Raw genomic sequence first — 23434 nt, forward strand, 5'->3', positions numbered from 1 at the left:
GTTCACACAGGCCCTCCCTGTCCACCTAGTAAGGGAGGCTGCCCACTTACTGTCTAATCCTTACCCTATTTCGTTTTCTTCAAAATACTTCTCATTTTCTGAAATTACCTTATTTATTTACCCATTTCTTCACTTTTTTTATTATGCTTTATCAACTCTGATGGTCTTCCTCCACTGTAGCATAAGCACCCTAAGGCCAGGGCTCCCCTTGTCTCCCATTCTCCTGTGTCCCCAGAGTCCAGCTCATAGAAGGTGCTGAAGAAACATTTGTGTACTGAGCAACTCGCTGATAGAGCTTTCATTTTAGGGAGGGAGATTTTTAAAAAAATTAACAAGATAAACAAGATAATATCATACTGAGAGGAAGATGCTATGAAGACAGTAAAACAGGGTGATAGGATAGAGAGTGACTGGAGTTAAGGTGGATTTTTTTGTTTATTTTGTTTTTGTTTGATTTTAAATAGGATGGTACAGGAAGGAATCTCTAAGGAGGTAGCATTTGAGTTAAGATCTAAGTAATGAGAGTAATCCAGCCATGAAAAGAGCTGCAAGGAGAGTTGTGGAAAGGGAATAGCATATGCAAAGGGCCTACGATGGACTGAGCCTGCCCTGTTCAGCTACAGAAATGAGACAGCATGCCTTGAGCATACGCCATAGTAAGGCAGGGACCAGATCAGGTGAGGCAGGAAGTATGGACTAACTTCTTCTAAAGTGCAGTAGGAGTAGCCACTGGAGGATTTCATGCAGGAAAATAAAAACCATTTTGATACAGTGGGTGTTTCTATGTGTGTGTATGCACGTATCATAAGTATATAAGTGTGCACGTGTGTACATGTATGTGTGTGTGTGTTTATGACGTGTTCACACATCTGGGAGTTCACACATCCAGGTGTGCACATACGTGTGAACACCACCAGTGCGTCTGTATCTCCCTGTCTTGGACAGATCCTCAAGCTTTGCCCGAAGAAGAAGAGCTCCTCCACATACACCTTCTGCAAGTCAGTTGGCCTGCTAGGCATGCAGTTCCACCTCTTTGAGAATGAGTGTAAGTCTCATTGGGCCCCGGAGACATGGCAGCGGTTGGCTGGGAGGAAGCTGAGGGTTGTAGGAGGGTGAGGGGGCAAGCCTGCTGGTCTGGCTCCAGCTTCACCCGCTGCAACTGACCACCCGTGTGCCTGGGGTCTGGTTTCCAGATTACTCTCATGGCATCACCCTGGTGACCCCACTCTCGGGCTCTGAGAAGAAGCAGGTGCTGCATTTCTGTGCCCTGGGCTCAGACGAGATGCAGAAGTTCGTGGAGGACCTGAAGGAGTCCATTGCCGAAGTAATGGAGCTGGAGCAGATCCGGATAGAGTGTAAGGACACGGGGCTCCCCAGCGTCGTGAGGTGGTTGGCAGGGAGGGGGGCCAGCTGCCAGTCAGTTGGCTGTAGACAGACATGACTCTGACTTCCTCCCCTACTTTGGGGTGAGTGTGAGGTAAGCCCAGGTCTCTCCTGCCATCCAAACCCTCACCTGTCCCCAGCCCACGGCACCATTATGGCCTCATGTGGGTGCCCTGCTCTTCATGTTTCTTCACAATTTAAGTGAATAGGCTAGAGCATGCACACCTGTGTGCACATCTAGCCAGACCAGGGGGCAGCGTATGGGCCCCTGGGAACAGAGAGCTCGGATGGGTTTGACCAGGATAACTGCATGAGCCGACCAAGGCAGGCAGGCAAACCAAAGAGGTCTGGGGCCCAGGCGTTTCTGTCCCACCAGACTGCCTTGTACAGCCTCTTCCCCGGATTCAGCCCGGGTTCACATCCTACATATGTTACTTCATTTCTTTCATCTCGAATTGGCCCCTCTGCCAACTTTATTTTTCATAATGTTGTTTTTTTGAAAAGCCCAGGCTGGTTTTCTAACTCTCCATCTTAGAGTTAGCTTTCTGTTCTAAGGAATGCCTTGATTCTGGATTGTTTCAATTCAGGCATTTTAGAAAATATGTCTGGTACTTACCAGTTGCTCTTTGGTTTAAGGAAAGAGCAGTGATGACCTGCAACCTCTGTCCATTTGCAAGCTTTTCCTGTTTAAGCAGTACGATGGCTCCAGATAGCCTTTAAGACAATTAAATAAGAATGAATTCAGAAAGTAAAACAAAAAGTAAAAATAGACTTCAGGTCTGCCTTATATGGCCGCTTAGTTGAAAAGTATTTCTGAATTCACATAAATCCATTAGGCAACAGGAAAGGCAGTGGGAGTTTTTGAACAGGGGGCCTTTTTAATCAGTGTCTTGGGTCACCTACTATGTGCTAGGCAGTTAGTTTATATTCCACTCATCCGCACAGTGGTGCTGCAAAGTAGGTGCATTGTCCCCATTTGACAGGTAAGACTCAGAGAGGTTATGGGGTGTGTCCAAGGTCATGCATATCAGAAGCAGAGGAGCTGGAATTTGCATGTAATTCTGATTTCCAGGTTCATGTACTTTCTACTCTGATAGTGAGAGAAGAGGTTTGTTGATAGTTTCCTGGGAAAACAACTAAATCAGGTTAAAACAAAACCCCACCAGAACAGCCTATATAACAGGTAACTGCTTGGGTGGAGGGGCTGTATAAACTCCCTTTCTGCACTCCGTTGGCTAACCTGAGCTCAGCAGTATAACAGAGTCTTTGCAAAGGCTGGCTGGATACTCAGAGATGCCACCTCGGCTGCTGACCTTGAGCATTCTCAAGGGTGCACCCTGAAATGGCTTCATTTCTCTCATTGTCAAAATGTCACAGATGGCTCCATACAGCCCTGGGGAGCCGGAGTGGGCCAATAGGCACCAGCATTGCTGGAAGAGGCACCTTTCGCCCCATCAGCCTGGGAACAGCACATCATCTCTCCCCAAAGTACAAAGGGGTAGACAACGCCAGAATCTGTATGTCAAGAGGCGAATGTCCCCTCCTGTTCTTCGGAGGGCAGGGGAGCAGGGAGAGAGGCTCACACCTGGCTCTCATTCTTCAGATGGAGAGGTAGGGAAGGAGCAGCTGAGGAAAGATGCAGGGCTGGTCAGGGAGGCAGGGAGAAAGGAGGAAAGGAAAATGAGCAGCAGCCACCATTTGTTGAGCACGAACCTCGTGCCTGGCCCTGGGCTGAATGCTGAACCTATTGTGTTATCTAATTCTTGCCACAGAGGTAAGTAGTGTGTCCTCACTTTACAAATAAGGTAACCGAGCCTAACAAAGCTTAAGGAAGTTGCCCAAGTTCACACAGTCAGTGACAAAACGAGATCTGCCCCCAGGTTTCTCGGATTCCCTGCCTGTAACTCCGATGCTGATCCCTCCAAAGCCAAGAGATCCCCTCTGCAGGAGAGGGACAACTCTCAGTTCAGTAAAAATACTTCCTATTGATTGATGGTGCGGTCCAGGCAAATCAGGACAAATTGTTTTGGTTTTGGGGTTTGCAGTCTGGTGTCCCTGGATTACAGACAACCAAAGAGGCAGAAAATGGGACCCAGGAGAGTTGCTTTAATAAAAGGAACTTGAGTTATGTCTCCTGGAAAAGAGAAGCTGAAGGAGTGATTTAATAATGCCTGTCAAGTCTGCAAGGATGGTAACTGGCAGTTCTCTGGTAGCACTGAGAGAAGAACAAGGAGGAACAGGCTTACAGTCTAGTGAGAGAAATTCAAGTTGATACCAAGACAGACACCCTGCCATGCGGGCTGTGCAGCACCAGCAGGCCCCGGGCACTTGGGATCTCTCCTGGGGAGAGCTCTGAAATCCCCAGGGGAGCGCAGCGGGCAAGGATGGCTCAGTCCCATGGGGAGCACGGTGGGCAGGCTGGATATCACCAGCCATTGCTAAAGTCAGCTGTGCCAAGTGATTCTTGCACATTGTAATAAAAGCTACTATTTATTGAGCACTTGCTGCAAGCCAGGCTGTGTGCTAAGTGCCTTAATGTATTTCCTCATGTAATCCTCTTAAGGACACTTTGAAGTGGTCACTGCTGCCCCTCAAGTGAGACACGGAGAAGTTAGGTATTCCTAAAGCTACTCAGCTGGGAAATATCAGAACCAGGATTCAAACCCACAGGGCCCACCTTCTCCTTAACCTCTTCTCCTGCCTCTCTGACATTCAAGCAGGCACTGCCATCCCCATATGCAGATGAAGAAATAGAGGCGCTAGAGGGCATTGAACTTACTGTGAAGGGGGTGCCAGACTCTGAGGCCCATGCTTCGTAGCATGTGTCAGGGATTTGCGCTCTTCCTGCTCTCCCTGCCCCCTCGTTTCTTCTTCCCCTCCGTGTGGTGGAGGTGAGGGTTTCTCTGTTCATGAGCCTCTCCATTCCCTAGGGGAGCTGGAGAAGCAGCAGGGAGCAAAGTCGCTCTCCTTCAAGTCCGGAGGAGCTCAAGTAGACCCACAGTCGAAGCAGGGGTCGCCTACAGGTGAGCCTGGGCCCTGCTCCGGAATTCCAGACCCCAGGCCTGAATGGCCAGGGCCTAGGCTAACTAGAAGCCACTGGCCGCCCCTGGGCTCGGGGTCCTGGGAGATGTGGGTGAGGGAATTGCTTATTTCCATGGCCATTTCTTCCTGCTGAGGAGCTCCAGGCTTAACCTCACAGGCCATAGGAGTGGGAGTGAGGAGGAAGGGGAGAGACTGCACTAAGGCCCAGGGTCCACGTGAGACAGCACTGTCCACCCTGGGAGCCAGGCCAAGAGCCCTGATCACCTGCCCAGGGAGGATGTCTTCTACCCTCCTACACCTGGGCTGTCTGAAGACTGCTGGCTCACTGGGTGAGACTGAATTCTTCACTTCCGATGAATGAAGCCAGAAGCCAACTTCGGGCTTTGTACCCACTTTGGCCACGTTCTCTAGACCCGCTTCCCTCCTCCCACTGACAGCCTCCTGCCTCCCTTCCCCTTGTCCTCCCCTTACCCCTGCCTGCAGGAAACATGTGAGGAGTTACCTCAACCTTCACTCTACCAGTCCCAAGTGAAAAAGAATTTGAAGGAGAGGTGACATGAGAATTAAATTCCATCCCAACAAAACCCCAGCAAGCTCCTCAGAACTGTGCACTCATTAATTAACTCAGACATTTATTCTTACATTTAACAAACACATATCGAGCGCCTGCCCTGTGCCCCATGCTAAGCACTGGAAAGCCAAGGTCCAGCAAGACCTCAGCTTGCGCTGAGAAGCTGCAGTGGGTTTCACGCTGGTCCACCACCCTCAGTGACAGCCAGGACACCATGATGCTGTGACAGACAGAATCACAGGATGGGTCACGACAACTGGGAGACGTGATTCATTTTCCAAGCAGGACTTAGGGCTCTTTTAGCTGCATGGAGATTCTCACTGTGATGCCATCTTCCCTGAATGGGTTTGACCAGCCATCATGCATTCATAATTCTCCCCCACTGCCTGATTTTCAGCCAGCCCCTTAATTTCTATCAGGTCACAGTCCTTGGGTAGCTGCATGTTTTCACAGCTGTTTAAATCCCAGAGCCAAATCTCAGCTGTGACTGATTCCCTGACAGTCCACTGCACACTCGGCACCCCAACCTGCCTCTTTTAAGCTGTAGCTGCTGGTCACACCGGGATGCACGTCTCTGGAGCCCTGTCTGTCCGGTGCCTCCGCATGGGGTGCTTCTTGGTCCCAAACACTGTCACAGCTCCCTCTTGTGCTACAGAAAGCAGAAGGATTAGCACAGCTTGGGAATTGGCACCCCCACACACACACCCCCTAGTGTGTGAGAAATCAGAGGGGCTCCAGCAGAGGGACCCCGGGATGCATGTGGGGCAGGGGGTGACGGAGCCAGAAAAACTCATCAACCTGTCCCTGGGGGTCCAAAGGGTCCCTGGTGCTGAGCCGGGCCAGCCGGAACATCCTTGTAGCAATTACAGAGCCATTATCAGATCTGGTGAGCACCGGGCCCTGTGGTGAGTGCCATATAGGTCTCAGCTCACTGAATCCTCACCAATAGGCTAAGCAGCAGGAATAGGAACAAAAAAAGAAACGTGGCCCCTCCCTCGAAGAGCCTGTATTTGAAGGAGACTGATTAACGTGGTGCCTATGCCCAGTAGAGTCTTCCTTGTGTTTCTGGGATCCAAGAACCAATGCCAGCTCATCACCAACTCGCACAGTCCATGTCAAGAAGGCTTTGACTGTGGGTAAATTAGACTCAGCGATGCCCACGTTAGAAGGAATGTCAGAGATCTCCTGGTCTGTGGAGATCCAGAGAGGTGTAACATCTTGCCCAAGGTCACACAGCTATTAAGTGAAAGAACTGGGCTCTAAATGCCAGTCCACTGCCCCAGATGGTGTATCTCAGTCAGGAGTGAGTCTTACCACCCACACCCTATAATTGCAGGCATGCTCAGTTTGGGGGGTGTGGCAGGGGGCAAGGATTTGTATTAGGAAGGGTGGAGAATGAGCCCTGTGCTCTTTGCATTCAAAGCCAAAAGGGAAGCTGCCCTGGGGGAGAGGCCTGCAGAGAGCACGGTGGAGGTAAGTGGTGGCCTGGTTGCCCAGGTGAGTGGTTCTGTGCCCCCGCTTGTCCTTCTTCTCACCGTCTCTGTTGTTTCTCTTCTCAGGTATTAATCAATGCCTCCCCAGCCCGACTCACCATTTTACCAATTTCAAGAGATACAATTAAAAGTTACTGCTAGCATGGGTAATGCCACTGTTCCAGCGCCTAGTTAAGCTGTAGCACTTTCTCCCACCCCCTAGCCTGGCCTGCCCCAACCGATAGCCCTCTACGGCCCAGCCCCGAGACTAACACCATGCAGATGAAGCCCATGCACCTCCACTGCTATCCCTCCCACACCCCCAAACCCACGTACTCCACACACTGCTCACTGATCCCCCCGTACTTGCTATATCAGAGAACCCAATATTGCCCCTCCTTCAAGTCCTCCCTATCCTCGGTGAGGGAGCCTGGAACCCCTCCGGAGAGTCACACCTTCCAGGATGGACCCTGCCCTCCCAGGTGCCTCTTAGGGAAGTTGGAGACTTGAGAGTGGGGGCATCTGGGATGGTGGAGCTTCTTCCTGGGACAGCTGTTCTATCCGGAGAGCTGGCCGTGGAGTGTGCAGGAGAAAATGAGATAGCACGGGATTGGGGTTGCTTGGAGGGCAGGGCAGCCCGTCCTCAAGCCACATAGGAAGAGACTGGGGAAATAGCAGCAGCAGCCCGTCCTTCTCAGGCCCCCAAAGTGTCACCTGGGAGCCATGCAATTGTCTCTGCAAGCCTTGCTGGGCCCTAGTCCTCCTGCCCTGACTCCTCTCGAACCCCAGTGAGCCCCTCACTCCTTTTCTGCCAGGCCTCCAGGGACTACTAGCTAGCTGCTCACACAAACGCCTCCTTTCCCGATCCCCCTCCAAGCTGGAGGAGCCTCCACTTAGAGGTCTGAGGGAGGAGCCCTGCCTACCAGCCTAAGCTGGGGGAAGCCCCAGGATACCCCAGGGGAGCCCAGTTCCTTCTCTGTCCCTGCGGCCCCCCATCCCCCACACACCTGTGTCTGGAGGAGGCACCTTTACTCGGAGGAGCTTCCTGCCCCAGCAGCTGACAAGCCCCCAGGGTGGGTATTCCATCCCCTGCCCCCCCTCCCCATCTTCCCGCAGCTGCCCATTCTGTAGCCTTGCAGATAAACACACAGCTACCAGCCCTCCCATTTGTCCTGCCAGCCCTGCCCTGCTCTGCCCGTGCCTTAGCCGAACCTGCATAGGGAGGACAAGCAGTCGGATGGCCCGTTCTCCTCCCACCCTGCCCAGAGGGCCATGTGGCTATCTGCAAGGCTGCCCCTTCCGGCTAGCCCCAGGGCCCTGCCAGCCTCTGCTCCCCTGCACAGAGGGCAGCCTCACCACCCTGGCCTCTCAGCTGAACCCCCAGCTCTCTTGTCCTCTGCCCTCTCTCTGTCATTCTGTCATTGCCAGGGCCCCTCTGGCAGGCGCTTCTCCATCTTCTCCCAGCTGGTCTGACCTGCTATTCATGTCCCATCGTCAGTCTCTCTCTCTCTCTCTCTCTCTCTCTCTCTCTCTCTCTCTCTCTTTCCTTTCTTTCATCAGCAGGGAGGTGAGAAGGGGTCACAATAAGAGAATGTTTTGCTGTCATTTCCTGCTTTTCACTTACTATTAAAAAGAAGGGATCAGGCTGAGGTGAGGAGGAGGGAGGTGAGACAGTGGGGGTGGAATCAGAAAGCAGGAGGTGAAGAGGAGGAGCAGGATGAAGCCAGGAGCTGTGGACCACGTGGGGAGCAGCTGGGAGGAGGAGGAGGAGGCTCAGTGAGTCTGAACTGGGGCAGCTAGGCATTTGCCTGCAGAGGGGCAGCTGTAGAGTCCGGGGGGAGAGAGCAGAAGGGACACAAGCCCGTCCCTGCTGTCTCAGCCACTTTTCTCCTGGGGAATACCTCAGAAAACAAGCAAGTGGGGAAAGGAGCCAGTCCCCTCCAGCAGCGATGGACAGAGGCCTTCTGCCTGAATGAGGACCACAGAGGGCTCCCCAGGAGGAAGGTGGCCCCAGCCACGCTCTCTGCCTGCCCAGTCTTGGCAAAGCAGTGAGGAGCCTGGGGACTCCTTCGTTAGCTTGGGGGCATCTCAGTGCTGCCAAGGCTGGAGGTCGAGAATGAAGAGTAAAGCTTGGAACAAGCTGAGCATGGCACAGAGGGCTTGTGAATATTGAAGGGAAGAGAAGAAGGAGGGCTTGGGGAGCCATGGAGAGGGGCGCAGCCCACGGGGAGTGCACAGACCTGGGAATGGGGGGAGTCCCTGCAGCTGCACCCTTGCCAACAAGTAGGCTCAGGATCTGCAGTTTTAGGACCCTGAGATAGTTTGGGGCTAGGCCGTCCTGTTCTAGGCCTGGGGATAAGGTCCCCTCCCTGCAGCCTGGGTCCCCACCCCCACACTCTGAGCAGCTGGTCCTGGGTTATGGTACCACGGCAAGCAGGAGGCATCCTCGGGAGGGCCACCCCTCAGAGGGCTCAGGTGTCGGAAGGAGGTGGTGTATGTCGTCATATCTACAGCCTGGGAGCTTGGGGGTGAGGGATTAAACCCCTATCCTTCCAAAATCCTTTTGCCTCTCTTCCACCCATTTTTTCCCCCTCCCCTGCTAGCAAAGGGAGGCCAGTCTGGTTCACAGTGGCCCCTGTGGGCTGAGGGAGGGGGCGACCTCCTCATGCCCCACCGAGGGGATAAAGATTAGAGTCCTGCAGCAGAAAAAATTAAGCCGGGACCCAGGCTGGGCCAGAAAGGCAGCTGGGGACCGGTCTCTGCCCTGGGCTCTCTGGGCTGCTTTTGAATGTGTGGTCATGGCCTTGGGGCGTCTGGGAGGATGGGGTAGGTCTAGATCACCCCTCCAGGGTCCCTGGCATTCTGGGGTTTGGGTGCCTTCATGACGTCAACAGTGACGATGAGCCTTCCCCTTTCACAGAGCCAGCGAGAGGAGAGGAGATGGAAAGGCTCAGAGATGCTGGGCCCTGTTCCTGTGTCCTCCCTTTGTCCTCAGGTCACCCCTGGAAGGCAGGGAGGGGGCAAAAACCCTGCTTTTCAAGCTCAAAGGCTGGTAGAGAGGAAGGTGGGGAGAAGTTTCCCATGGCCCAAAGCCACCCAGCAGGTCCCTGAAGTCAGACTGCAGAGCTGTGCAGACCCTGAAAGACCTTTGGTCCAACGGCCCATCTCACAGATGAGCTGAGGCCTAGAGAGCTGAGGCTGCTTGCGGCCACTGGCAGAACACATCAGTCTCTTGACTGTATTGGGATTTGGAACTTCTGTCAGCAACCATTTTTTGCCCGGTGGAGAGGTGGGGAGTGGGTGAAGGTGAGGGCTGACAGCCCCTAATGGGCACAGGAGCCAGGGAAGGGGAGAAGGGAGGCTCAGGGTAGCCAGTCCTAGTAGCTGGGAATTAGTCTTGTAACATTTCATGCTTCTCTGGCTGTTTCTAAACTAGGTGTCAATTCACAACAGGCTTCAAACGTCCCAGCACAACTCCAGGCTGGGGGCCGAGAGGGGAGCTCCGGCGCCACTGCCAGACCCGCAGCCTAGCCCCTTGAGAGAGCAGCCCCCGCCGCCATTGCCGCCTCCGCCACCCACACCCCCGGGAACCCTGGTGCAGTGCCAGCAAATTGTCAAGGTCATTGTCCTGGACAAGCCCTGCTTGGCCCGCATGGAGCCCCTGCTAAGCCAGGCTCTCTCTTGCTACGCCTCTTCCTCCTCTGACTCCTGCGGCTCCACACCCCTGGGTGGCCCAGGCTCCCCAGTCAAGGTCATCCACCAGCCCCCGCTGCCCCCTACAACCACCCTCACCAATACTGCCCGCCCGGCTCCCTGCTGCACCGGCGCCGCTACTCTAGCGGCTCCAGGAGCCTGGTGTAGACTCTGCCCCCCATGCTGCTGTCCCAGGAGGGCTGTCACCAGGGTCCCTGGACTGCACCCAGCAGCCCCGACTGCCCCTTCGCTGCTCCTCACACCCTGGCATGTGGCGTTCCTGGTCACCATCACCGTCGTTTTGGAAAGAGAACCCTAGTCCCTGGCACCTGGGTTTATCTCGCCCAACCATGCTTCTCTTACTTAGTTGAGCACCTTCCCCCAAAATCTGGAGACACCACAGCACTGTCCCGGGCCCTATACAGCCAGACACAGGCAGGCCTCCTCATCCTCCTGCCACGACTCGCCACGTGGACCATGGACTGAGAGAACAGGAGCTGAGGGCCTACCCAGCTTCTGGGTTGAGTCTGTTGTGCCCCAAGCCTCAGGCCAGAAGGGTGGCACGAGGGGCTGGGTGCCAGCGCCTGAGCACTGTACAAAGTGACTTGGCTCTCTGCTCAGCTCTAGGTGCTGCACTGAGTAGAAAAGGGGGGCCCTGGATCCCTGAAGGGAGCAAGGAGTGGGAGTGTGAGGAGAGGGCTTTCTCTGCTGCCCCTGCCCCTCCAATCCTGGCAGTCTCTGGAGGCTGCTCGTCTGTCCTCAAGGGTGTTGATGTCCTAACCATGTACTCCCCCTCATTCCAGGGCCTTCTCTTTTCCAGGAGCTGGGTCCTGCCTGCCCAGGGCTGCCCAGATGCCAGGAAAGCTCTGAGAAAGAGAGTAAGGAAGGCGGACCACTCTCAGCTTCTTTAGATCAGTTCAACAAGGCTGTGGAATCATGAGGTCATATAGCTACAAAACGCACCTTTTTGGAATTTTAGTTCCCTAGCCCCAAATAATACCCAGCCAACACAAAGTGTGCACTGGCCATAAACATAAACACACGTGAGAACCAGGTTAACTTCTCCCACTGTGGCAGTGGAAACGGAGAAGCGGCAGTGGACTGCCCACCAGCAGACATAGACTTGGGACCGAGACAAAGTTCCCTTTTGCAATATTTCCATGGTCTCCACGAGGGATTTGGATGCAGGAGTGGGCGAGAGATGCAGGTGCTCCACAGGCACTTGTATTTCCCTTGCTGCCCCCCAAACTCGCCTCTCAGCCTTTAAATCTCCCCTAAGAGGGCACCAGACCTGCATCCTGCAGGGGCTGCTAAAAGAGTCCCCCCACCCTTACCATGGCAAAGAAGAGCCAAGTGGGGCTCACGGACTTACTAGGGCCAAGCAGCATCAGGGAATCAGCCTTCGTGTGACTCCACGGAGCCTGGGCAGCCCCTGTCAAAGGCCTCAGGGGGTACTGGGGCCCCAGTCACGCGCAAGCCAGCCTGGACTCCAGTCCTGTGCCAGCAGCCCGTTGCTGTCCTTCAGTGAGATCCCCTCCTACTTGGAGCCCGTTATCAAAGCGTCCCAAGAGATGCGAGTGGATGTGGGCCAAGTCTAAAGTGAATTTGCCTCTCCCCTCACCCCTACCCCATGTCCCGCTGCAGGCCCGTGGGCTAGCCAGGAGGCCCCAGTTCTTCTCCCGCCCTCAGAGCTTCCAGATGACCTAGTTTCGTTGGTTTGTGTGTGGTCACCAGACGTCATTATGATGTTATCCGGCGAGTTTATTTCTGGCCCTGTCTTTGTCAGCCCAGTTTCCATAACTTGTGACCAATTTGCCGTCTCCTCCACTGTGGCTCCCCAGCCGACCTGCTTTTGTCCTTGTCGACTCCTGTGTCTTTTCTGTGACAAGGATACGCCAATCCAAGCCTCTTGGAACAGAGTGGCTGACAGATGGCTGCACAAACTCAGACACCTCCGATGCCCTTGGCCAGGGCAGGGATCGCCCCTGAGGAGTGACAGCGGGGCAGCAGGAGCGGAGTTGTGGGGATGGGAGTGATTGAATCTTGAACGAGGGAGGCTGGAAATAGAATGGAAGTTATGGATGGGCATCAGAGAGTAGGAGTTATGAAGGAAGAGACGTGCTGAGGTGGCTAAACATGTTTATGGGGTGGGGACCATGAATGCCAGGGGCTGGGGAGGACAGGTCACAGGCCCAGCCATCAGGCATTGTCACCTGCTTACATAGTGCTTCTCGTTGACAAAGTGCCCCCCTCCGTATCAATGGGCACAGCAACTCTGGCCCCTCCCCCACATCTCTGCTGTTAGCCCTGACTTTCCAGACGGGACCAGCAGAGGTCTTAGGGCTGGCACACGGAGCCTCTCTCTGAAGACCCAGATGCTCGGGTAGTAGGAGTTTACCCCTGGCTGCTGCGGTGGCTGCCCTGGGCCCCACTGGCAGCCCTGGGAGTTCTGGCCTAGGATGCAGACCAGCCTGTGCTCAGTAGAACACGGGGCCAAGCCTGAGCTTTGAGTGGCCTGGGGTGGGGTGCAGCTGGCCCCCATCAGGGAAGCAAGAGTTCCTAGTGTCTGCATCCTCCCTATCCTGATCAGCAAGCAGGCTAAGGTTGAGACCCCCTTCTGTCCCCATCTCCAGGGCCGAGCCCTCAGAGACCTAGGACCAGCCTCCTGCCCTCCAGCCTTTGCAGGGTATCCAGCTAGAGATGCTCACGGGCCCTCCTGCTCTCCCATGGCTGAGGGGCAGTGCAGTGCTGACTGAGTCCCCAGACACAGCCTCCAGGGTGCGTGTCCAATTACCCCAACATGGCCCCATTCTATCAACTCTCTAGGCCTTATTTTGGGGGACCTGGGCCCCTCTCTCAATTTTATCTATTTGGCTCCAGCTCCAGAATCAGGAGTGGCAATGAAACTAGCGTTCCCACCCACTTTGGGGCAAGTCCCACTGCTAGACCTGGAGCAAGTCTCTTCCCCGGGGAGCTTGACCAAGAAGCCTGCCTGCCTGCCGCCTGTATCCAAAGGCACACACATTTGTCAGCCCTGGGCCCTTGACCCTTGAAATCCTTAACCCCCACCTCACCTGTTCCCCAGAGCCTGCCAGAATGTCTCTTTGTAACCAATAGGCCTCCCTGATAACCATCTATCTGTCTGTCCCTATGTTCTGCTGTACATACCTTCTTGCTTCGTCCCTCCTCCCTGCATACACCCATTCACCCACTGGAGAGAAACCTCTCTAGGGAAAAGCAGGGTGGCTGCACCCAGCGACTAAGCCAAATGGCAAATATTTTGTAATAAAATAGCCCAGAGGTATTTTATCTGTTCAATTCATAGTTTTAGAGATTATATTGAAATACGTCACTTGAAAAACTGTCAGTTGTGTTTCTTTTGTTCTCTAAGAGGGAGATCCGAAGTAAGAGGACATTCCAATGCCCTCAGCCCTGGGATATTTAAGGAGCACCTGGGGTATTTAAGAGCAGTCAGGCTGCTCTTCTCTGGCCATGGTGACATCGTCCCTTCACCCCATGTGAAGGCACTCTGAGCCACCATGTGATGTGACTGGGAACCCCTGTCTTAAATTAATGAGGCTTGGATACGGGGAGTCATCTGATGGGTGGGCAGTGGGTCAGAGCTGGGGGTGCAGGGCCAAGGAGTTCACACACACACACACACACACACACACACACTCACTCTTACAATGAGCCAATCGAAAGAGCAGGTTACAATGGAGACCAGGGGCAGCTTTGGAGGGAGGAAGCGCCATGACTACCAGTGTGCATCCAGTACTGTGAGAGATGATGGGCTAGGACCCCATCTGCCCTGCTTGACTTTCTGTAATGGAGAGCGAGGGTATGTTGGGGTGTCTGGGTCCCACTGACCATGTTTGATCACCCACCTCGGGTGATTTTTACCAGACATCAGCTCCTGAAGCCTGACCTTCTCATCACAAGGTCTGATTTGACCATCCCTGGAGTGTACTATTCCTGCAATGCAGGGGGCACCAGGCTCAGGTGAAAAGATTGGGGGAACATTGCTGGGAAAAGTGCAGGGAGCCACAGAGTGCAATGGAGCAAACATTTACCGAGCCCCACAGTGTGCCAGATCCCCTGTTGGTGCTGGAAGGGATGCCAAGATTCTGCAGAGGGATATGACAATAGCCAAGTGTCTGTAATGCAAGAGAAAAGACCGAAATCAGGGCTAGAGAGACACACAGGTGCTTGGCGAGCATTCACAGTCACATGCAATGCTCAGATCAGGCCCCATAAACAGGGGCTTGACACAGAGTGACTTCTCCTGACAGGAGAGCAGAGAGAGTCTTCCAGCAACACTAACACATCAGAGACTGTGGGAGAAAAGCAACTGGCCAGGATGGCCACTTGCAAAGAGAGCATCCAGCTCTTCTGGTACCCAGAACTCTGAACACCCAAAAATCCTGACAGCTCCTCAGGCTGGGTCCCCTTATCCCCTGTTAAAGTGAAAGGCAACATGACCTCACCTTCCTTCCAGGAAATGGGAAATTCAAAAAAAAGAAGGGGCCAGCTATGACCTGTCCCATCCTGGGAACTCTGTGACCCAGGAAGCTGAGAACTGACCCCTTGAGAGCACCCTGGAGGGAATCCAGCTCAGCCCAGACCTGGGAAAAGGCCGAGGGCCAAAAAGGCCTGCTGCTGTCTGTGCGGGGATGTGGGGCAGTGCCACTGTTCTCCAAGTCTTCTGGCCCCTGAGGTCATCTAGGAGGAATGACCATCTGTCCAGTAAGAGAAGGAGGCCTTCCTGTTCTGATAGAGCCTGATGGTGTTTCAGGCCCCTCTGGGTTCATCTGCCATAGGATTGAGAGCTGTGGTCAGTGCTGATGCCTTGTAGTGACCCTTTAGATGGGGAAACTCAAAGTCATCAGCCATTGACTTGGAATGTTTCCAGTAAGGGGCCCAGGATTTATGGGATTCTGGCTGAGAGCAATGGGCCAGAACAAGCTGCCAGTGCTAGAAATCAGGGAAAATTCAACAAGCTCATGAATACCTGGTATGCACCAACTAATAGTCTAGATGCTGGGATATGCAACAAATGGGACAAACAACGTTCCTGCCCCCCACCAGTTCCCATTGGGTGGTACCATCAGAAGTCAACAAATGGGGTTGGCTGAGTGGCACGTTGGTTAAGAGTTAGCTTGGGAGCGCCAGCTCTGAGCAGCAGGGCCCCGGTTCGGATCCCACATGAGGGCCAGTGACGCAGCACCTTCTACAGCTAAGATGATGAACAGCAGCTCGACCTGGAACTGGGCTGCCATGAGTTGCCAGCGACAGCGTAGGCTGCAGCCCCTGCTGCAGTGGGCTGCTGTGAGCTGCCGTGAGCAGTCGTCCAATGGCCAGCAAGCGACTGCCTCACCCAGGAAGAGAGCAATGATAATACCAACATGGGCCAGTGAAGCGACATCCTCCACAGCTAGACTGAAGAACAAAAGGACAGCAAGTTGTCTGTTCCTCTTCCCCAATCCCCCAATAAAATCTTAAAAAAAAAAAGTCAACAGATGGTGGTGCAATACAGGGGATGGGGCTGTTTTACGGTGAACATTCTAGGAAGGCCCTCCAAGGAAGCCGATTCAACAAGGTCAAGGTCAGGTCTGAGGGCAGGTGAGCCATTTAGAGACCACCCCTACAGGGATAGTCTGCAAAGGACTATTTCCTGATATATGAATTTACTTACATGGCAATTCTTACTAAATCTTACTTAGATGCATTTAAAAACCACCTTTATTGAGGAAATGATACAACTGGGCTTCTAGAAAACGCAGGACAGATGGTCACCATTATCTGTGGAAAAGGAAGTGGGTTGAAAGCAGGCAGTCTGGCCACTCTAAAAGGCTGGGTGGGCGAGGGTAACGTTAAGGGCTGGGCCTCTGCAGGACTCAGCAACCAATGCAGACCCCAGAAGACAAACACCAGCGTCCTGAGCAGCTCCTGAGGAGCAGGCGCCCACCCCAGGGCCTGGTCAGCCTGTAGGCTCTCTGTCCACCTCCTCTCCGTTACCCCAATCTAAACCGACTCAGGTTTGCTATGTAAAATAATAACGGGATGGACCATAGCTGATTACTCACCACTCCTGGGGTTGACAACCCTTCACACCTCAGCATGAACTACATAAAACTGTAGTAAGATTGATTTCTCCTACATCAGGGCTGGCAGAACACCACTGTGGGCCTTGGCACACCTTCCTTCCTTTCCCCAGCGTTGACAGATGTGCCTAATTGATCACAGTTTTCCAGAAATCACCATCAATCAACGTAGGTCGGCACCCAGGATGAAATTTACTTGCCACCCGGCCCTGTTGTCCTTATTGAGCCACCTTGAAGGAAGGTGTTTCGGGTGGAGGTGGCTTCAGAGCAGGGGGCATGGGCTCAAGCTGTGGGCTGTGAGACCCTGGGCCCAGGAAGAATGGCTTCACGAGGAACCACGGCAGGGGCTGAGAACGCTCGGTTCACCGTTCTGATTGCTCGTGGAAAGCTCTGGGAGGGATTCCTGCTTTTTTCCTTAGCTCACCGATGCTCTGCCCCAACAATGCTCAGGGCTGTTTGTTCAAGGACTCCCTACTCTGGCAACTTGGCAACTCCCTGTCCAGGGGGTCCCTTTACTTGCTCCACGCACCTCCCACCAACTCCCTCTTCTCTGACCCACAGATCGAACCACTGAGGCACAAGATGGCAGCTGGGGTCACAAATGCAGATCAGGAGTTCCGGGAAGACATCACACAGAGGACTCTCCACCACCAGGCACTGCTGGCCTTGACTGAGACCCTTCACAGGGCAGGGGTGGTGTTCCCACTAGGGAAGGTGAGGCCCAGACAGAGTCCAGTGGCCTGGAGTTGAAGGCTGAGTCCTCATTTGCTCCTCACCCTTCCCAGGAAGGTAGCCAGGCCCAGAGATAGGCCCCACACTGCATCTTGAAGTCAGAACTGTCCTACTGGGAAAATTCCACTCTGGAAGAGGCTGGAGGATGAGGGAACTGGGCTCAGGAGATGAGGAGGAGGGATGGGAACGCTTTCCTCACACCCATCTCCCATCCCCCCTACAGGTCTGGATGGCTTCTTTCCCTAGAGAACCAGGCGCCCTAACCCCACTAGCCAGCTCCGAGCACCTCAGTGCTTCCTGCTCCCATGACCCTAAAGAACCTCAAGGCAGGCCTTGGAAAAACTGTGGGAACCCACCTCAGGGAAGGCTGGAGATACTCCATGAAAGCTGGCTCCTGTTCCTGTATTCCCAGCTTTCCTGGACAGACATGCTGCCCACTCCTGCCGTGACCCCCCACCCCCTTTCCTTCCAAGACATCTGGGCTAGGAAATAGCCTCCCTCACTAGCCCCACAGGGAACAGAAGGCAGGGTGTGCAGGAGCCCCCGTGTCCACTGTCACAGGGAACCACGAAGTCCCTGAATGTCAGACCAGGAAGTAGACAGGTTAGTCGCTCCAACTGCTTCCTTTTATGGATAAGGGGACTATTTAACTTAAGCAGTTACAAATAGAACAGCAGAATAATCCCAGAGTAAATAGAAGAAAGAAAATAAAGATGAAAGCAGAAACAATGAAATAGAAAATACATATACAATAGAAAGGATTAACAAAGCCAAAGGTAATTCTAAGAAATGACTAATAAACTTACAAATCTCTGATAAGACTAATCATGAAAAGAGTCAGCACAGATAAATAACCACGGGGATACGCCACCTATACTGCTGAAATGTTTTTTAAATAGAATACTACAAATAAACTATAAACCTATGATGGGAAATTTTAAAACCTTCACAGGATGAACGCTATTCTAGAAAAATATCTTACCAAAACTCACTCAAAAATAAATAGAGGGTCGGCTGAGTGGCGCATTGGTTAAGAGTTGGCTTGGAAGCGCCAGCTCTGAACAGCAGGGCCCTGGTTCGGATCCCACATGAGGGCCAGTGACGCTGCGCCTTCTACAGCTAAGATGATGAACAACAGCTTGACCTGGAGCTAGGCTGCCAAGAGTCGCCGGCAATGGCGTAGACTGCAGTGGGGCTGGCCGGCAGCCGGCGAGAGCTGCCCTGAGCCACCATGGGCGGCTGTCCAATGGCCGGTGAGTGACTGCCTCAGCTGGGAAGAGCACAATGATAATGCCAACATGGGCCAGTGAAGCGACTCCACAACTAGACTGAAGAACAAAAGGACAGCAACTTGTCTGTTCCCCTCCCCGATTCCCCAGTGCAGTTCCCCTCCCCCAATTCCCTAATAAAATATTAAAAAAAAAAAAAAGAAAATTCAACCAAGTTCTTTGTGACTTTGTGTCCACTCTGGCATGGGGGGGCTGCTGTGGACTAACACTGCAGATCTAGCTTTGAAAGTAAACTTGGCCACCACCCTTTTTTGGGAAAGGGAAGAGCCTGGAAGGGAGAGGGGAAAAATGACCAGGATTAATAAATAGCCTCAGGGGTCCTACTGAGTGGGGAGCCCATGCATGACTAAGCCGGAATTGGTGGCTGTCCTATGACTTCCCCCTTTCGAGGCACTGGGGCTCCTGACACCACTGGTATTTGGTTCCCCTTCTACTCAAGCAAGGGTCTGGTTACCTCCCTTGTCCCAAAGTTCTCAGTCCTTCCCATAGGGCACAGGTTATGAATTCAAATGCCTTCAAACATGAATGTATGAAAGGTCAGGCATGGGTAACAGGCAGTGGTGGAACGCTCCTGCGTCAAACTAGAGAGTGCCTAAAGGCATGCACTTAAAAAATTTTTAAATATCATACTGGCCAAACAAATCATAGCTACCAGATCAGGCCTGTGGCCACTAGTATGAAACTCAAACAGCCTAGATGAGATGAAAACAGACCTGCACCTGCTCCTTATGCATGCCTGTGCGTGTATGTGTGTGCGCAGACACACACACACACACACACACACACACACACACCTGTATCAGTGCTCCGGGCACTTTAAAGAGTCAAATTGCTGCTTCTTGCCTGTGTTGTGGACCCAGGGTGAGTGGGTTCCCATAAGCTGTGAAGTTAGCCGGCAGTCCCTTTCCCTGATGCTGTTTCCTCCAGTCCCAAGCCACCCCCTCCAGATCCCTTGGACCCACAGGCCATAGAGGCTCTATACTGACTGCTGGACTGGAAGGGGCAGTCAGAAGGAGGAGCAGCTATAGACATGCTGCCTGCAGCACGCCCTGTGCCAGGGCAGAGACCTCCTTACACAGGCTGTGAGTTTAAAGCCGGAGGGTTTTGACCAGCTTAGGGTACTAGTGAATTTACGTGAGGAGAGAAAGATGGGAGAGGACAATGGATGTCTGCGAACAGTCTGCAGAAACAGAGAGACTTGAGATTTGAGACCCAGTGAGCAGGAGAGAGCTTGTGCCCCTCCAATGTGCAGAACTGCCGACAACAGAAAACACTGCTCTCCGGGCTGAAAGGACAAAGGTTGTACAGCACAGAGCATTCTGGGGAGGCGACAGGCAGCTGAGAAGCCTGACTGGCTGCCACATGTCCTCTGCAGCTGGGCTGCGCCAAAGTAAGCCGCCTTTCTTGGGGAGCCCCACCGGGACCATGGGGAGAAGGCTAAGGGAAGTATTTGGGTTCCAGAGGATGAAAGCTTACATAAGGAAGGAGAGCTGTTCAGCTTGTCCATCCATCCTGAGGGCAGGGGTGAGGGCACTTTCCTCCTGATTGTAAAAGGGTGCTCAGGCGGTCTGAGGTAGTGGCCTGGGGAAATGGCACTGCTCTGATCTGCCACCAGAAGGCAGCAGAGAGCACTATGCTGGACCCAACTCTGGCTCCCCAGTCTCATTGAGAGCAATCTGATTGAAGCAGTTTCTCTCCATCCCTTTCTCCTCTACCTCCTTCTTTACCCACAATCTAGTCCAAGAAGGGTGAACACAGGGGCGTGGGCCATTCCAGGGGGAGGCATAAGGGAACTGCCAGAAGCCAGGAGTCTGGACACCTGCTTGTGCGCAGTGTGCCACAAGCTGAGAAGCACCTACGTATCTAAGCAAAGGATGGTGGGTGTTCTGAGGATGGCCTGGGGCTGTTGGGCATGGAACTCAGCCTCACCATAGATTTTTACTCTGGCCATGGGCATTGGCTCTGGGTGACATCTACCTACGCATCAGTCCCCCCAGGGGACTTCTCTTCTTCCAGCTCTCAGGTCCTGCCCCAGGGAACTGTTCTGTGGGGCCTACCTCACTCCATTCCCCCTCCTCCCTTCCCTTCTGAACACAAGTCCTGACTTCCTCCTCTAGAAAGCCTTCTTCATCCAGGAAAGAATCCCAATGATTTAACAGAGACATGGGGAGAGGAGCACCCCGCCACACACACACACACACACACACACACACACACACACAACCTCCCCTCTGTGGGAGACCAGAGGGCTCTTGCAGACCCCAAAGCCTCCACTGAGGGAGGAGAGATGGAAAGTGGCAAGAATGAAGGGTCCAGAGAGGAAATCTGGTCAGATGAGTAGGAACTGGCAGAGAAATGACTGGGGGGGAGGGGGGCACTAATCTGAGGAAAGCTGCTCACCCCTTTCACAGAAGAGGCCTCTCTCCCTCCCACCTGAAGACAGTGTAACTGAAACAAATGGGGTGAGGTAAAGAAGGCTAACCCACGGGGCAGGCTATCCATACAAGTTTGTTAACTAAGGCACGAGGGTGTAATGGGAAACACACTGGCCTGAGAACCAGAATACCAGGTTCTAGTAGTAGTGCTGAGGAGCTGTGTGAACTTGAAAAAGTCACTTTGTCTCTGGTCCTCATCCATGAAATCAGGGGTTTGGATAAAAGCAGGGTGGAAAATGGAGCTGCCTGGAGCACTGATTATGAGGTGGGAAAGAATCTGTGATTGATTAGCAATGTCTGTCTTGGGTATATGTCATATGTATGACACAATTGCAAAGTTCAGGGATCATCTCTAAGTCCCTTCCATTCGAACACCCCATGAGTTGGTGACAACATTGCAAGATGAGTGTGGAACTAGGGCTAGAGCTAGGAACACCTGGAGAGACTGCCTCCTGGGAAATTCAAGACCATGATGGCATGTTAAGGTTTGCCTCCTCGCTGTTTCTCTAGTTCCTTCCCCATGGGCTCCAGAATGCTAAGCCCAGGACCCCCACTAATGGAATGTCAGAATCCAGTGTGGTGCGTTCAGTTACCATTTCCAACATAGTGTGTTCCATCACACTCTCGGAATCAGATCATGATATGTATTCCAGTTGGCGCTATCCTCCCAATGCACAAATATATTAATAGTAAGCGCTAACAGGAAACATCCCCGCAGTGGGAGTCCCCTCACAGTGTAATGTGTTATAATCAGATGGTGGACTCCAAAAAGACCACCCTCCTTTATAAATAAGATGGGTGTCCCAACAGGGAGTCATTTCATAGTGTGACATGTTCCAGTGGAACCATCGTTAGCCCACCAGGAGGAGCTGCTCCAGCTGAGGAGAGGAAAGGCGTCTGGTCTCTGGCTGGGGGTGCCCACAGACATTGCAGAGGCTCTCAGCAGGGCCGTGGTGGAGACAGGAGAAGGTGGCCCTGACCCAGGTTCTTGGCTGAGTAGTCACCTCACTTCCAGCCACATCCTACAAGTGGGTCTCTGTCTCCCCAGTTGTCAGTCCCTCCTTCATGGAGAAAGGCTCACAGTCCTGGCCAATGCCTCCATCCAGACATAGGTGTTGCTTGGGCTGTGGCAAGCTGGGGTCAGGGGTGATGAGCTGTCTCAGACGCTGTGGAGAGAAGAGGACGTAAGTGGGTGTTGTTGGTGAGAGAGACACAGATGCTTACTCATGTCTGTATCTCAAGGGCCCAGCACATATGGAGAAGGCTCAGTACCATATGAATGAATGAATGTGTCATATAACACGGTGATTAAGAGTATGAACTTTCTGGGTTCCACGCCTGGCTCTGTTACCTGTGCAATCTTAGGCAACCCATTTAATCCCTCTGTGCCTAATCTATAAAATGAGAATAATAAGAGTACACACCTCCAAGAACAGTGCCTGACAAGGGTAAGTTATAAATAAGTATCATTTTTGTTATTATTATTACTATTTGCCTTATTATTACTATTATATGCTCAATAAGCATCTATAATTATTTTAGTAGTAGTAGTAGTAGTAGTAGTAGTAGTAGTAGTAGTAGTGGTACACTACTATCGTTGTTGGTGTTTTTGCTTTCATCTCCTTGGCCTCATTCTTGCCTTGACTGCTGATGTGATGACTGGAGTCATGACAACCTTCTTGGGACCATGAGGTGATGAAAACACAACATGCTTACAATGGAAGTGCAGGAATATAGGAAGAGTCTGGTCCCTAATGGCCTCGTTAAACAGCTGAACCAAATACCAGCAACCCCTGACTCGGTCTTCTTGATATGTAAGAAAAAAATAAGCCTATTTGCTTATTGCAGGTTGGGTTTTCTGCTAAGCCAGACAGATTTCTACAGATGTAATGTCTTTGTGGGACAGTGGCTAATACCCTTCCAGGAAGGCATGCCCCACCTCTAAACAGGGAGCCTTTGCATGTGGCTCCCCAGCCAAGGTTAAGATAAGAAAAGAAGCCAGCAGACTAGACTGTGTGTGGAATGAACCATCGCTAGTTATTAGTTTCCTGGGAGCAAGGAATCTGTGCCCCATAAACCTCTGTGTCTGGGCCCATTTATGTCCTTGTTTGTGACTTAGTTTCCCCTTAACTCTGACAGTTTACCCTTGGTTAACTTGCCCAGATGACCTTCTGGAGATCAGATTCTGAAGGTCCAGGACTCTGGGACTTTTGAGTGTTTCAGAATGAAACTATTGGACAGGTCTTCAAAAACCCTTCTTTTTAAGGTCCCATTAGGCTGTCCCACATTCAGAGGTGGGCCCCCAAATCCCACCTCTCTCACTACCCTCTTTAATGCATCACTTCCCCCAGCCCCCTACCCTACCTTCTTGAAGGAACCCTGAGTCTTCAGGAGGGTCACGATGATGAAGAGTGGGACGCAGGCCATGGAGGAGAGAGCCAGGAACCAGCCAATGGAGTATCCCCAGGGAGGGTACACATAGATATTGTTGTATTTGAGAGGTGTGTACTTGGTCAAGGAGAAGAAGAAAGTAGCCTAGAAAGGGGAGGGGCAGGCACAGATGAGATAGAGAGCCATTGAAACTCTCTCCTCAGCTACTTAAATATCCAGTGATAGGAGAAGTTAATCACACTATGGTTCATCTATGAGGTGGAATAGTAAAAGCCATTTGCAAATTGTGGGCCCAGGTATCACTCACATCGAAGACTGAGAC

The 23434-nt window shown here is 52.7% G+C and overlaps 2 protein-coding genes across 10 annotated transcripts in view; one reads left to right on the top strand and one right to left on the bottom strand.

Moving 5' to 3' along the window:
- The window catches only part of IQSEC3 (IQ motif and Sec7 domain ArfGEF 3), a 121678-nt gene extending 111253 nt beyond the window's left edge, over positions 1-10425 (top strand). The window contains 6 exon segments of the mRNA XM_019654044.1: positions 862-1045; positions 1194-1355; positions 4314-4406; positions 6420-6469; positions 9905-10238; positions 10241-10425. Of these exon segments, the coding sequence (XP_019509589.1) occupies positions 862-1045; positions 1194-1355; positions 4314-4406; positions 6420-6469; positions 9905-10238; positions 10241-10329 (912 nt within the window). The 3' untranslated portion in view covers positions 10330-10425.
- A 10926-nt stretch (positions 10426-21351) lies between these two features.
- Positions 21352-23434, bottom strand: part of SLC6A12 (solute carrier family 6 member 12) — a 30114-nt gene continuing 28031 nt past the window's right edge. For all 9 annotated transcript variants that reach the window (XM_019654134.1, XM_019654131.1, XM_019654132.1 and 6 more), the window contains 2 exons: positions 23086-23256; positions 21352-21887 (listed from right to left, as the gene is read on the bottom strand). In XM_019654134.1, coding sequence (XP_019509679.1) covers positions 21744-21887; positions 23086-23256 — 315 coding nt within the window. In that variant the 3' untranslated portion in view covers positions 21352-21743. The remainder of the gene's footprint in view (positions 21888-23085; positions 23257-23434) is intronic.

This window comes from Hipposideros armiger, unplaced genomic scaffold (genome assembly GCF_001890085.2).
Source record: "Hipposideros armiger isolate ML-2016 unplaced genomic scaffold, ASM189008v1 scaffold_213, whole genome shotgun sequence".
Lineage (NCBI taxonomy): Eukaryota > Metazoa > Chordata > Mammalia > Chiroptera > Hipposideridae > Hipposideros > Hipposideros armiger.